General features: G+C 40.8%; 1 protein-coding gene across 10 annotated transcripts in view; it reads left to right on the top strand.

Moving 5' to 3' along the window:
• The first annotated feature begins 804 nt into the window (after positions 1-804).
• The window catches only part of pbx3b (pre-B-cell leukemia homeobox 3b), a 58,590-nt gene continuing 45,256 nt past the window's right edge, over positions 805-14,138 (top strand). For 2 of the 10 annotated variants that reach the window (XM_049580014.1, XM_049580012.1), the window contains exons 1-2: positions 805-2,228; positions 2,821-2,900. In XM_049580014.1, coding sequence (XP_049435971.1) covers positions 1,981-2,228; positions 2,821-2,900 — 328 coding nt within the window. In that variant the 5' untranslated portion in view covers positions 805-1,980. The remainder of the gene's footprint in view (positions 2,229-2,820; positions 2,901-14,138) is intronic. The other 8 variants (XM_049580021.1, XM_049580013.1, XM_049580015.1 and 5 more) reach the window with 7 other exon arrangements.

Raw genomic sequence — 14,138 nt, 5'->3', positions numbered from 1 at the left:
GCGGAATGAGACTGAAATGAAAAACCAAAAAGTGGAAAAGTGTTGCAGACAGTTAGCAGATTTTCCAGGGATAATGCTGATCATGGCGCTTTTCTTCAAGTACAATTTTAGGCAGTTTAACACTTTTATTGATTCTTTGATGACTAGTTTTAAGAGAAAAGACATCCACAGTGGTTATTTTTGGCTGCTGGAGGATATATGTGAGCAAACAGTACATAAAGCTGCAAAACTGTCCTTTAATGCTGTTTGTGTTGACTTTGTGACTTTGTGGTCATCGTCACATTCATATCAAATAAAAAGTTCAGCATGTAAACCTTTTTTTGCACATGCCCTCTTGCAAGACATGGTGTCTTTCTGCAAAACTCCAATGTATAAAAAAACAAACCTGCCTTTAACTGCTCACTCTTTATGCTTATCTCCAAAAAGTAAGGCAACCCCCTAATTTTTTTTTCTTTATCTTTATAAATCCACACTCTAGATGCTTATTGTAGAGGTGCACAGTATATTTGCTGCCTTGCATCCAGCTCAACAACTTGTCTGCTGCCATAGCAACTGCGGAGGAGCACCGAGCAGCGCCGCCTGCTTGTGCAATGGATGTCACTCGTGGCAACGACCAATCAGAAGTTCCCATCCTTTTGTACGAGCGGTGTGAAGATGGAGGGATGGAGTGGGTGGGCTCTGAGCATCATGCATCTGCCAGTAATAGGACACGTGGATCGTCAGTCTTCGTCATTCTGGCCTGCGATTGGTCGAGGAGCTTTACTTTCCAATAATATAAACATGTCTACTGCTTGCCTGGCTTGAACCAAGGCTTACAAGGGACTATGCAGTTCTACATCAAACTGTATAAAAACTCTCATTATGCATTTGCCTGTGTTGTTGCAGGGCTAAATCTTTATTATTGGTAGAGAATATGCACATTGCTGCACGTGCACGCGTGAGGAAACGAGGATACCCTGCTGCCGCTGCAACAAGAAAGAGAGAGGGGGACTCTGCCGTGCTTTCATCAATATAATCACCATCCTAAGTACTAGCTCTTAACATTTTGTTTTTCGGTGTTCAGGCGAGAAGTGACAAGAATATAGACCCCTCCTCTGCAGGGCGGAGCGTGCATTTTCATTTCGTATTTTGTATTTTTTTATTTTTTTTTCTACCCCTGTTCCCTGCTCTGACACGTCTGCACTGAGTGAGTGGCATTGGCACACTGTCAATCGCTCACTACCGCTGCCATCAAACAACATAAAACACACACAGGCAGAGGCTGGAGCTCATAAATTTCAGCAGGGCAAGATATTTTTTTGCGCATCGCCTTTATACAGCGTTGTATCCTAATTAATTTCTTCTCGCTTTTTTTTCTAAAACAGAAAATCTCCCAACTTTTTTTGTACATTTCATATTTTTTATAGTCACATTTGGACACCTTATGCCGCAGATTGTGTATTTTTTTTAACGCTGTCAGTTGTCGCGGGAATCATTTCTGTACATTTATAGTTGGTAACACCTGCGAGATTTTTTTTTATTTGTTTACACGTTTCCACATTGGATATTTTTTTTGTTGACGGTGCTTCACTAGCAGGATTTGGACATTTTGGAAGAGGAATGCGCCGGGAATCCCATGAAGAGCGCTAATAAATGAGAGATCACCAAGGAGCGTTTCTGTCTGTACCAGCCGTCAAATCCCAGAGAAAAGACAGATTGGCATGAGGATTCGTGCGGGATACGATGGACCGTCAATTCTGACAAAGAAGTGCTAAGAAGAAGAAACAAGATTTATGCATTTTTGTACAAACACAGACACGCGTTTTGGCACTTTGGACCGCGCGTAAAAAAGCGAAAGGACAGCAAGAACTTGGACACAATATTTACGCTAAAACATCACCACTAGGCTTTTTTTAAAAGACGTGTGTGCTCTGTTACCGCTGAAGAACCACAGCCGTGCATCCTTCTTGTCTACGGCATATGTTATAACCGATTTCGTATATGAGTTTTTCAATTTGTGTGGCTCAGTGCACAGACTCTTTAGCGGCTACTATGGACGATCAAGCCCGGATCATGCAGTCGATCGGCGGTGTCAGTCTGGCCGGCCACTCGGTACAAGGAGGCATGGCACTGCCGCCTCCACATGGACACGATGGGACAGACGGAGACGGAAGAAAACAAGACATTGGTGACATTCTCCATCAAATAATGACCATAACTGATCAAAGTCTGGACGAGGCGCAAGCAAAGTTGGTTGATTTATATGTTTTATTAACTTCGCCCCCCCTCCTCCAAAACGCTGAACGCATCATTATTGAGATGTGGCCCGCTTAACTTAACTCCCCCATGCATAACAATAGGCTGGAGTGGCTTTAATGATAATCATACACTGAGGTGTATTTACTGCCTCGCAAAGATTTAACACAGGAGAAAGTTGTCACTGAGGGAACAACAGCATTTTATTTAAACTGCTTGTGTGCCAGCGTGAACCTGAGTGAGCTTGTGTTGTGCAGAAAGTTTGTGTGCACACATGTGCTGTAGTAAATGTTCATATCTGCACAGCTATAGCTGGTGCTGAGAAAATGAGATCCATGTCAACGGGCTCACTATTAAATTAGTTGTCAATTGGTGTTATATTTATATTCAGTCTAACCAAACATACTTTAATTTTTTTTACTGTATAGTAGCAAATGTAACTTTTGAGAGAAATGTGGGTTGGAACATTGCAAGGCATGACACAGTGACAACTACACTTAACATCTTTAAAAAAAATTACTTGTTAATGTCTTCCATGTGATTTTTCAGTGAATTTATTTCAGTATTTTATTTTGTCTTATACTGAAACAGGAAACATGGACTGAACTGTCACAGAATGAAACCAGCACTCTTCAGCGTTCTCTGTGAAATCAAAGAAAAGACAGGTAAGATCTATGTGTATCAAATATTTCAGTGTGAACTCAAAGACAAAACAATAGTGGAGCCTCGATACAGACGCACACAGACATTCTTACCTCCCCTGTGATCCGATGGCAGCCTGCATCCAGGTTACAGGGGACCTCTGCCCAAATTAATCAATCACTTTTCCAAAAAAAAAAAAAAAAAATGTCAGTGTGCCACACAGAAACAATCCTGTTGTCATAGCAAAGGTAGATTTTTTTTCTCCCCCTCCACTGTTTTTGCAGAAGCATCATGTACCAGCACTGGTTGCTTGGATTTACACAGAAAGTGCGCTCCAGCTTTCACCCTCACTACCCTGGCACCGAACAGGATGGGGAAATCCCGTAGCATATGTTCTACATAGCTGAGATCACAATGAATTCATGCTTTATAACCTGACAACAATTGCCACGTTTTCAACGTATGGAGGCAACCACACTCTCAATCAATAATTGTATTCCAATTGCATGCAGACTCCTGTCCTACAAATGTGGGCAGTCAAACATTGTTAAATGCAAATAAGAGAATCAGCTTGTAGAAAAATATTTTAAAAAATGTATTTAAAGAAAAAATATTTTGTTGCATATTGTGCAGTTGCTTTTAATAAGCATCACCTCTGCAGATTTCTATGAATAGAGTTGAAAACTTACAGTCTATGCGTACATTAACACATATATGAGAGACAGCTGAAATTATTGCTCATGTTGTGTGTTATAACTTTTCTTTTAGCTCAAATTTTGCTGTAGTATATATATTTTTAAAGGCACCTTAGAGCAGAAAGATTTCTGTTTCTACACTTTCCCCACAGTGTGTATGGGACATATCAGAATCTACATCTCTTTAAATTCTTAAATGAAGACAAAATTGATTTTTAGAGATAACAGCTCTTCACAGACCATATTTATTATACTTTATATTTGTGTGATTGTTCTGTTCTTGAAACTAGAGACAAAGTGCTGCTGCACAGATGCCTCAGATATTCAAACTGCTGCACATCACTTTTTATTCTCCAAGTAATGTATTTTTCTCAGTTAAAGAAAATGTGAGAATATGAAGGAAACAACGCTGCCCGTTTGGTGTAATTTAGCAAACCTTGTCAGATTTGTGACCTTTGTGCAGTTTATGAGGAAATTGGCTTGGGAGAGATCATAAAAGTTTATGAACTTCCCCAACACAGGTGGCGTCCACAGGGGCAGGCAGAGGGTCCACAGTCTAGCCGAGGTGCTCTGCTCAGTGTGTGTGTGTGTGTGTGTGTGTGTGTGTGTGTGTGTGTGTGCCTGTTGAGTTTAGACAATGAAAGAGACCAAGCGAGAGAAACCAGAGGATGCAGATCGCACATCATGCAAGATGCCAGCTTTTATTTTGTGTGCAATCATTGATTTGATTTAGAAGCATTTTACCAGCGCTGAAACATTGCTGCATCAGTGGAACGTGCTGTCGACCTCGGTGTGAAAAATATTAGAGAAGTGGTATTATTTTAAAACTTCAAACTAAAACTTCTAATTTCACGTTTGTCAAAACTTGTGTGACGTCTCCAGTTTGAGTGTTTTTGAACTAAGCTCTTGAGTTTAAATGACTCAAAGTGGCATCTGCAAAATTTAAATAGATATAGCACATGTATGTGTGTGAAAGAGTGCATGTTCCCCGGAATGAGTGTGTGTGAGAAAGAGATGAAACGGAGGAGGAGAGGGAGAACAAGCGTGTGTGTGTGTGTGTATGTGTGTGTGCATGGTTAACCTGTGGTTTAGAGTCACAGCCTCCCCCTCTTAGCCATTGACAGAGCTCAGCTGGTCTGGTGGCCTTGTTGACCGGCCTGTTTTTCCAGCACACAGTGAGCCTTTCACTGGCTCCTGTGGCATCGTTCACAGGGGCTTCCTTGGCCCCTTTCATGTCCGTTCAGATGGCACAGGGGCCGCTGTCTTTTAGCCATGGGATCCACCAGTTGGCTGGAAGTGACTTTTAATAATAAATTTGAAAGCGGTCCAAGAATCATGGGTGTAATTACCGCGCACATGTATCATGTTATCGAGACTTATTGTCCAGTGAGCGCATGAATAGTGAGTTCAGGGTTCAGCTTCAAAGCTTTTAGTGTTTATGTTCAAAGTGTTATTTTGTGATCAATGGTGAGACGAAATCAAAGTGGTGAGAACGGTCATACTCTTGATTTCCCTGTCCAAGTTAAGAAATGCATTTTCTAGAAACAGTGAGATATTCTGAAGCCTTTTTTAAGGGTGTTTGGAAGTTTCTGGCTCTCTTCTAACTTGTTATTGTAGAGCTACAACATATTTCTGCATTGCTAATGCCCTAGAAGTATTAATTCACTTTGATATGCTAATTAGAGAGCATTATGCAAGAAATGAGATTAAGTGGCAGCATGAAGTCATTTGCCTGTCACTAAATTGAGTGTTTTTAGCAGGAGGGTTTTTTCCCCCCAAAATTTTCTTGGTTTTGCATTTAGATAAGCTAAACCTGAGATCTGGTCGGCGAATGGAGTTCTTTGTCCTTCAGTGTGTGATGTTTCTCTTTAAGAACATACATTTTAAAAAATGACAATTAAAATGTTTCATTCTCACATTTCTAAGTGTTTCGGGACAAAGGTTACATTCACGTACCTTTCCCCCTGCAGGCTGCACGAGGAGACAATGAATGCATTGAGTGAAAATTGCCTGCGATTCAGATGAGTTTTGCAGTTATTCCTCTGCGCTGGGGTTTGTTTTATCCTGCTGGCTACTCCCTTGTCTTGCTCTCATGCTTGGAAGAGAGGCTCACAGCAGCAGCAGCAGCGGGAGCGGCAAGAATAACAAAGGTGAAAGATTACCTCCATATGGTATTTCTGACCAGGAAAAGAGAGGTTCTGTAGCAAGACTCCTCTTTGATGTGAGGTTTAATCAATAGAAAGAGATTACAGAAAACTATTACAGGCTAAATCACGGAGTGCCACAGAGAGGCTTAGCCTTCTCCACAGCTCTCTCAGCTGCATGGCGCTTCTTTTGGCTGCGTATTGACTTGTTGTTTTCCTGACCTTTGACTCATCAGGTTCAGAAACAGGGGGTCTGGAGAGGTAGGGGAGGGAGAGAGGGAGAGAGAGTGTGTGGCAGATTCAGCCTGATAAATGCTCCGATCCAGTGTTTAAAGCAGTGGATTAGGGAGGGACTACACTCACAGTCCAAGCCAATGTCGGCGTTTTGTTGCACACGTTTGATTTGGCTTCTGAAAGCGGCTAAACGTGCTTTCATGTATGTTTATGGGTCGTCCACGTTATATGTAACGTTCAGCTAGGAAAGACTGTGTTAATTAAATACAGTTCAGGATGAGACTGTAATTAACCACATGCAAGGCCGACTAAAAGCATTACCTGGAGTAAATAGAGTTAGGACTGAGGAGGTAAGCATTTCTGAAATCTACAGGAAACATTAATTTCAATGTTCCCTGACAAAGTTAATGACCCCACTCATTTCAATTGGGTTGTTATTATTAATAATAATAATATTAATGATAAGGTTATTATTATTATCATGATTATTATTGATAATAATATTAATTGTTAGAATAATAATTATTATTATTTAATTTATTAATTAAATTTTTTATAGCAGCTGCGGTTAAAAATAACAATTCCTTCTTACAGGCCAGGGAACATAAAAATATTTTCTATTTCCACGTTATTTTTCTACCTTATGGGTTTTTTCTCAGTGCTGAAAAAGCTCCAGTAAATGCATGACAGAGAACAGAAAGCTATTCAGCAGGAGAGACAATTGACTTTGGCTGCTTTTTGTCTCAGAGAGCCCCAGTGATGCGGCTGCAGTGACTAGATAGTGTTGTGCCGAATGGCTCGCGCACAGCTGGGTTCCTGACTGGCTCAATGGCAGGGCCACTAGTGCTTCCTCCTCTAAAGCACGAGGGGGACCGGGGAAGATGTGGCTATTATCTAAGTAGCTCCCAAATACCCTCCATTTCCCCATCAGCAAAGATGAAAAGAAGAAGAAGCCAGACAAAGAGGAAAGGGGAGAAAAGAAAAAGAAAGAAAAAAAAACAAGAATGTACACATCAGTTTCATTTGGAAGGGTAAATGCTTTTGTGCTGTGGAGATAGATGCCTCTGCACCGGTGCTGCCTGGTGTCTGCACGCACGGCTCCTCAAATCTGGTTTTTTGTACGATGATTCAGTGCTGTCCCTCCATCTGCACACACGAGCACCCATCTTGCAAACGTCTCCCTCGCTTCCCCCTCCATCGCTCCAAGCGCTTTCTGCGGGCTCCTGCGCGATCAACAGCTCATAATTGTTTTTTGCACATACGTTATGCAAATGAGTCTTTATGGCAACTGGCATAACAATTAGCATCCTCCAACAATATTTTAGTAGGTTAATTGCGAAATTTCTGAATTGTACATCTGAGTTGTTAATTAGGCATGACAGAGGTGGTGAAATAGTTATCTTCAGGCAGTGGCAGCCAGCAGAGGCTGCTTGGGATGCAAAAAGGAAGGATTGATTGAAATGAGTTTACAGCAGTAGGAGCGTGGCTGTTGGAGACTCTTTGCATGCCCCTTTTGCTTTTGGAGGCGTCTGTCTGTCGCTGAATGTAGAAATATAAACCTGAAGCAGACAGGGAGAAGCCAGTTCAAACTATGACCCCCTGTAGAAATAGATTAAACGTGAACGATACAACTTGTTGTCTTGTCGGCACGAGTTAGCGAGGATTTTTTTTTTCATGCATCACTGAGGCTGCACTCTCTGTCAAAACAGTGAGAGACCTTTGACCTGCTAGGCATAGTTAAACCAAATGTTCCTTTTTTAAGGAGATGCAATGTGGGATTTCCACTGCTTGGAGTAAAGATCATATTTTACACTTTTCATCCAATGAAGCAGATTAACCAAAATAATGATAATAATAATGATAATAAAATAAAAATGAATAATTAAAAAAAAAAACTAAATAAAAATAAAAATCAAGTTGCACTTCCTCAGTGATTTTTGGCACCAGAAACAAAATTAAATCAACATGTGTTAATGAAACACACAGTTGCAAAAGTTAAAATGATCTTTTAGTGCTCTTATGTTTGATAGGGTAAAGGTTAGGGTGTATGTCAGCTTTCAGCTATACCCTGTATGTGTTTAAAGTTAAAAAAAATATATGTTTTTTTAAACATTAACTTTTCCCTGAGTCTCCTGTGTCATGATGTTCATTACTGTGTCACCCGATGGCCAAGTCCATGTAATGCCATGGAGCCGGTTATTAGTGTAAAAAGGGTTAGAGTGAAAGACTGGTGCAAAGCAAGTCCTCTCTCAGTAATGACTCTGCTATTTATAGGTCCCTATTTCATTAGCTCTAGTGTTTCAGGGAAGAGTTTTCCTCATGGGACAGTAGACACCACAATGTTCATTTACTCTGTACACATTACATGTGGACAACTAAATGACCTATCATTTGTGAGTGCAAGAACACTGAAAACAATCCTGCCTTCATCGCTGCTTTCCGCTTTTGCTCGAGTAACCTTTCCTCTATTTAATCTTTTTGACAGATATACTTCTACATTTTTCTGTAGGCAGTTAAATGCCTGTATTTTAGACTGTTTTGTCATGTGTGTGTGAAGCTGTTACTCCTACAGGTGATGGATCTCCGTAGATGAAGTGATGAAAGAATTAGAGGCAGAAGTCAGTAAACGTACACATTTTAAATCTCATTTGTAATATTTTGACACCGCAGCAGTCTGCAGCTTGTTACTCGATGAAAACAGAATGACACATTGTTGTCACCTTTCTTTTCTTTATACAAGATTGTTTTCCAAAAACAGGGGGAAAAAAGGAGTCTTTTCCTCATTTGCGAGCTTGGAAATGAAGCCCCTCTTCCCATTGTTCCATATGCCATTGTTCCACATGTTTCATACATTACAATGATATATTGAAGGCAGAAATGGGAAAAAGACTGCAATGCAATGAAATTTTAATCAGCGTCTTCTGCTGCTTTAATAAGGCAAATAATTCTTATTGGCTGCTGTGTTAAGATTTCTAATATTTAATTCATAACAAACCTTGCATTATTCTGCTTTAGCCCTAAGACAAGCTCCACTCTGCTGCCTGCCAAAAGGCAACTGTGGGGAAAAGAAAGATATAAAGAGAAATGCACACTGAGCATTTTTCTTATCAGTTGTGGAAAAATACTATCACACTGTTTTGTTGTTGTTTGTGAATATAAATATGTATGTAGAATCATTTAAAGTAGCGGTGTTACTGGAGCTAATGACAGAGAGGCTGGACTGCTGCTGCTGCTGCTGCTGATCAGTGTGAAACACCTGAAAATTCCTCCCTTTGTAACTTTGGCAGCGGTCAGTAAAGTATGACCATCCGCTCCCATCTTTTTATATTCTGAAGTCCTTGAAGTATATTCTTGTGTCTGAAGTAATGGAAAGATGGCGAGGGGCCAGCAGCTAGGTGCTGGCTCATGTTACAGTGAAACGGCGGGCCCTGTTTTCGTCTCTCGGTGAAATGGCTTAATTGGTGTCAGAGCCCCAGGGATAAAGGCCTCTTGCTCTGAAACACAGCCACACAGGCCCTGTCTTCCCTCAAACCAGGAGGAACGGGCCGGCGTCTGCTGGTGAATGAGGACTAAGCCGTGGCATAACAATACCAAATGATGTTTGGGATGACAGAAATTAATATGCGCTTGCTCCCAGAAAGCTATGATTAATGACGGCGAGCAGGGGAATGCTGTCCCTCCTTTTTTGCTCCTCTTTGATGGGGATTGAAAAGCAAAAAAAAAAAAAAAAAAAGGTTTCTCCTCTCTTTAGAAAGTGGAGGTCATCCAGAGTACATTACTGCTATTCTTCTCTTGCCTTTTCCTCAAGCAGGAGGCAGGAAAGGGCCGAGCGCTTGTAATGAATTTTGGAATGATTCACTAACATTGGGAGTCAGTGTATTGTCCCATGGCATGTGGCTCACACACACACACACACACACACACACACACACACACACCTGTGTATCATTCCTGTTATTCACTACTCACATTTTCAACTGTAATAATTAATAGCCTGAATATCACTCTGATAAATACAGATATATTTTTCCAGAACTCATGCAGGATCATTTGAAGTGAAAATCTGCACTCAAAAAGATGCAGTTCTAATTTTAATAATTAAGTTAATATCTGACCGTGTCTTCTTTTCATATGGAATTTCATACATACACATTGATTCGGAGCCAAACGTGTGAACAAAATGGTGGTGTGCTGTTGCCATGATAATGATCTGTATCTGTTGTGTCCTAGGAGGAGACACATGAATATTTAATTGTGTCTGCTCGAGAGATCCCCAGACCCTTCTGTTCATTTCTTACTTTCTCTAATGTGTTTCCACCCTCCCAGGTACTTCCTCTCTTAGTAATGGAGAATTAAAGCACGCATTAAAATGATATAAATTGCAATGTGAGGGATTTCTAAGGACATTTGTCTCCGCACAATGCCGTTGAAAAATTCAAATGGCAAGTTTTGACAACGGACATTCTGCTGACACGGCGTATTTGCCTCACGTTGGCTCCTCAAATAAGCATTTCCTCTGTCAGAGTGATTGATATGTATTAAGCATGCACTTTTTCTTACATCTGGAAGATGATGTGGGTGCAGGGATATGAGTTTTAAACAGTGAATGAGTTCCCCCTCATATTGATCTATTTGTGTTGCCGGAGTGGCAGGTGCTATACGAAGACTGTGTCAGCTTTGATTGTTTGTGTCAGTGATCCGAGCCGACACTGAGCTCTCTTACTGTTCGTCACTGCACTTGCTTCCTCTTGATGAATGGCAGCACACTGCACAGATCCTCAAAAAACCCCTCATGTCTACGCCGTCTCACCGACCCCGTGAATCAGCATTGGTCTTCAGAGATTATTTATCGCTCAATTTCTTTGTGCAAAATTGTAGGGCACACCTGCATGCTTTGCAGGAAATGTCCCGAAGGTTGTTTTTGGTCTTTCAATGCAATTATGTAAAAGCTTTCTACGTGAATGTGAACATCAGTTGTTGAGGGACAGGGGGTGTGGTTTCTCTCCTTCTCTAAATATTCAAGATTAGTTCTTAACCTGTGTGTGTGTATGTGTGTGTGTGTGTGTTTGAGTGTGTGTGAGATGACAGGCCTGCTAGGTTGTGGCGTGAAGGTGAGGTGCGTGAAGCTCGCAGCCTCTGTAAGTATGCAGAGCACGGCGGGCCTCTCACGGGTGCTGAAGGAGAGCATGGAGTGGCAGAGTTAATTTATTTAATGACTGAGCGTCTTATATCTCCCCAGCCCTGATTAGAATCCATGCTTGATGAGGGAAGCGATAGAGGGGTGTGCACTGCCCCTAGGCCCTAGCACGTACCTTCATGGTTTTCTTTCTCCAGTGCCTTTTTTTCCTCCTACCCCCAATCCACTGGGTTTTGTAAAAAAAAAAAAAAAAAAAAAAGAAAAGAAAAAGGAAAAATGCACCAGCGAGTAGGATAATTTCCACTTCTGTCTGCTGCGATATTTTGTGATTACGTCTGTACGTGTGATCATTTTGTTGCACATTGACAGGAAATGCAGCTCTGAGTCTGATTAAATGTGTGTGTGTGTGTGTGTGTGTGTGTGTGTGTGCTCCGTGATAAAGACGAAGTGCTGTAGAGCTCTATGAACGTGGGAAAGCCAAACAGAGTGTGTCACTTTGGCAGAACGGGCTGTCAGCATTGGGGAGCTGCAGTTGTAAAAACCATGACCTTCCTCTTTGCCAGCATGTCTCTTGCAGAGCCAAAGCGCTGCCCTGTAGATCTGGGCTGGCTGTGGGAGGGAATACAAACACAGAGAAAGGACAGACAGTGGAAAAAACCAGTAAGAGCCATAATTGTGAAGGGGGGGTGGAGGGGGGTTGAAGTAATGAAATACTTCTTGGAGCTATCATGACTGAGAAGGTGAGGGAGGGAAAGCGAGAGGACCGGCGAAGAGGGAGAAAATACTCCTCGGCTTCTAACATTTCCATGAGCCATCATCAGTAATGCCGCAGCAGCCTCACAAACCAGAAATTATTTCTTCAGGCGTCGCTGTCAAGTGTTATTCAAATAACACCAGCCTCACATTTGAATAACAGCCGACATTTTGAATTAATTAATCAGACAAGATAGTCTGGGCCTTTTCTCATTAGTCTACAGGTCAGGCTGGGGAAGATATATGCGCTGGTGATGATATACTTGTCTTTAATAGTGATTTATGGAGATTTTGGATTGTACTCGATTTGTCAAAGGGCCTGGTAGCAGAAAAATAGGACAGTGCATATTTCATTACCTAATCTCTGATACGTTCCACGATGCTAAAAGATACAATCCCGTTGTTTAGATGCACAGGAAGCTCTTTTACGTTCACTCTTCTTGAATGAAAAGGCACACGCGCGCACACACTCGCTCTTGCACGCACGTACACACACAGGCACACTTTTAATCTCCTCTCATAGACCTCTCCCATTTTACTTTTCCTATGCAATTAAGCGAGGGCTGTAAATTATAACTGTGTCGTACTTTAATTATCATGGTGTAAAAATAGAGTTCCTGTCTTTGAGAGGATTTCATTAACTTACTCAATATTCCATGTCAGCGCAGAGAATCACAAGATTGCAGCGAGGTTTGTGTTTAACATGCTCTGAATCAAGGCTGTTATTTATTTGGACTTTACTTTGTAAAGTAAAAAATAATAAGCGGGTTTACATGTAAATGTATAACATATTTTTTCCAGTTTCACCTTGGTATAGCCTGTTTACTGGCTGCTTGTGACATTTTGTTTTGGGTTCATATAGGGTAGTGTGTGTGTGGTCATGGAGGTGTAAATGAAAATGCATATTTTTGAAAGTGTGCTAACGATGTAGTGTCACCTGGGTGTTATATACTAACGAACACATTCAGTTTACCAACACTATTTTTTTTCATACACAGGTTTTAATTATCCAGTGTAGATATGCAGCACATATGCATCTGTGAATTTGTGGTAGTCCAGGTGTGTGTGTGTGTTAGCGTATGCATGTGTGTGTGTGTGTGTGTGTGTGTGTGTGTGGGCACGCGCACAAGTGTCAGGAAGCTACGAGCTGTTGCCATTCCGGTGAGCAGCCCACACAAAATGCACCAACACCAGTGTGACAAAACATTCAAATAAATTGCTGTCAGGCTGCCGAAACACCAAGTGCAGCGATTTTTATCTGACATGTGGAAGACCCAGACATGCAGTCCTGACAAGTAACGCCGGAGCACCTGTGAGAGACAGCCGATAAAAATCAGGATATGCCTGATCCTCGGCATAACAATACCTATCATTACTTGATATTATTACTCTTCTTTAAGAGAGAGCTCAAGATGGAAAGATAGTACGCACGTGTTGGCTTTCTTTAAGTCTTGGATAATAAATGATCTTAGGTCGTCGTTTGCATAGGTGCACTTAAAACGTACACTGAAATTGAATTATGCAGTCTGATGGCACATCAACAAGTACTGAACTGGCTTTTATATTCATGTAGAATTGTTTATTACTCAAACTGCCATGTTTGTTTTTTCCTGCAGGCTCATTGTAAACAAAGTCCAAGGTTAGCAGGTTTATTTATTCTAGTCCAGCATCATTGTTCACAGGTGTATTATTTAGAGAACACAATCAAATTTGTGTATACAGTAACTGAAGGATTTTTTTTTTTCAAATGACAAAACTTTTCATTTATATTTATATTTTTTCCTGAACATACACTGTTTGAAAAAGCTGCAAGCACGTAATGATAAATTCAACTTTGTAGCTCTTTGCAGTTTAAATAGAAATTAGTCCAAATTCGATACAACTGATGACAATGATTGACTTTGTTTTACTTTTTAAAGCAGCACGGAGGCACAAATAAATACTAAGGGAGCCTGTGTTGCTTCACTTGTTTTCACTGAGTCTACAAAATTGACTCAGTAATTCTTAAATCCAATTGAGAAGCGTAAAAAAAAAAATGCTTTTCAGAAACTCAGAGACAAAGGACTCACTGTGGAATGCGCCATCCATTCTCTACTGTATTGTTATTTTCTCCCTTATAGGTTACTAATGAGGAATCGGCCCTCATTATGATTTTAAGGATGAGAGAGGAAAGCTTTTAATTAATGATATGTAAATGGTTCTGAATTGATTATGTTAGAATATCAAGAGAGATGGGTAGAAGCTGTGGTGTAATATATTTTAATTAAGAATTAATTAAAAATGATGGCAATTTTATAG

Source organism: Epinephelus fuscoguttatus, linkage group LG6 (genome assembly GCF_011397635.1).
Source record: "Epinephelus fuscoguttatus linkage group LG6, E.fuscoguttatus.final_Chr_v1".
NCBI classification, from domain to species: Eukaryota; Metazoa; Chordata; class Actinopteri; order Perciformes; family Serranidae; genus Epinephelus; species Epinephelus fuscoguttatus.
Note: the sequence above shows the minus strand (reverse complement) of the source record. Positions and strands in the feature narration are given on the sequence as shown.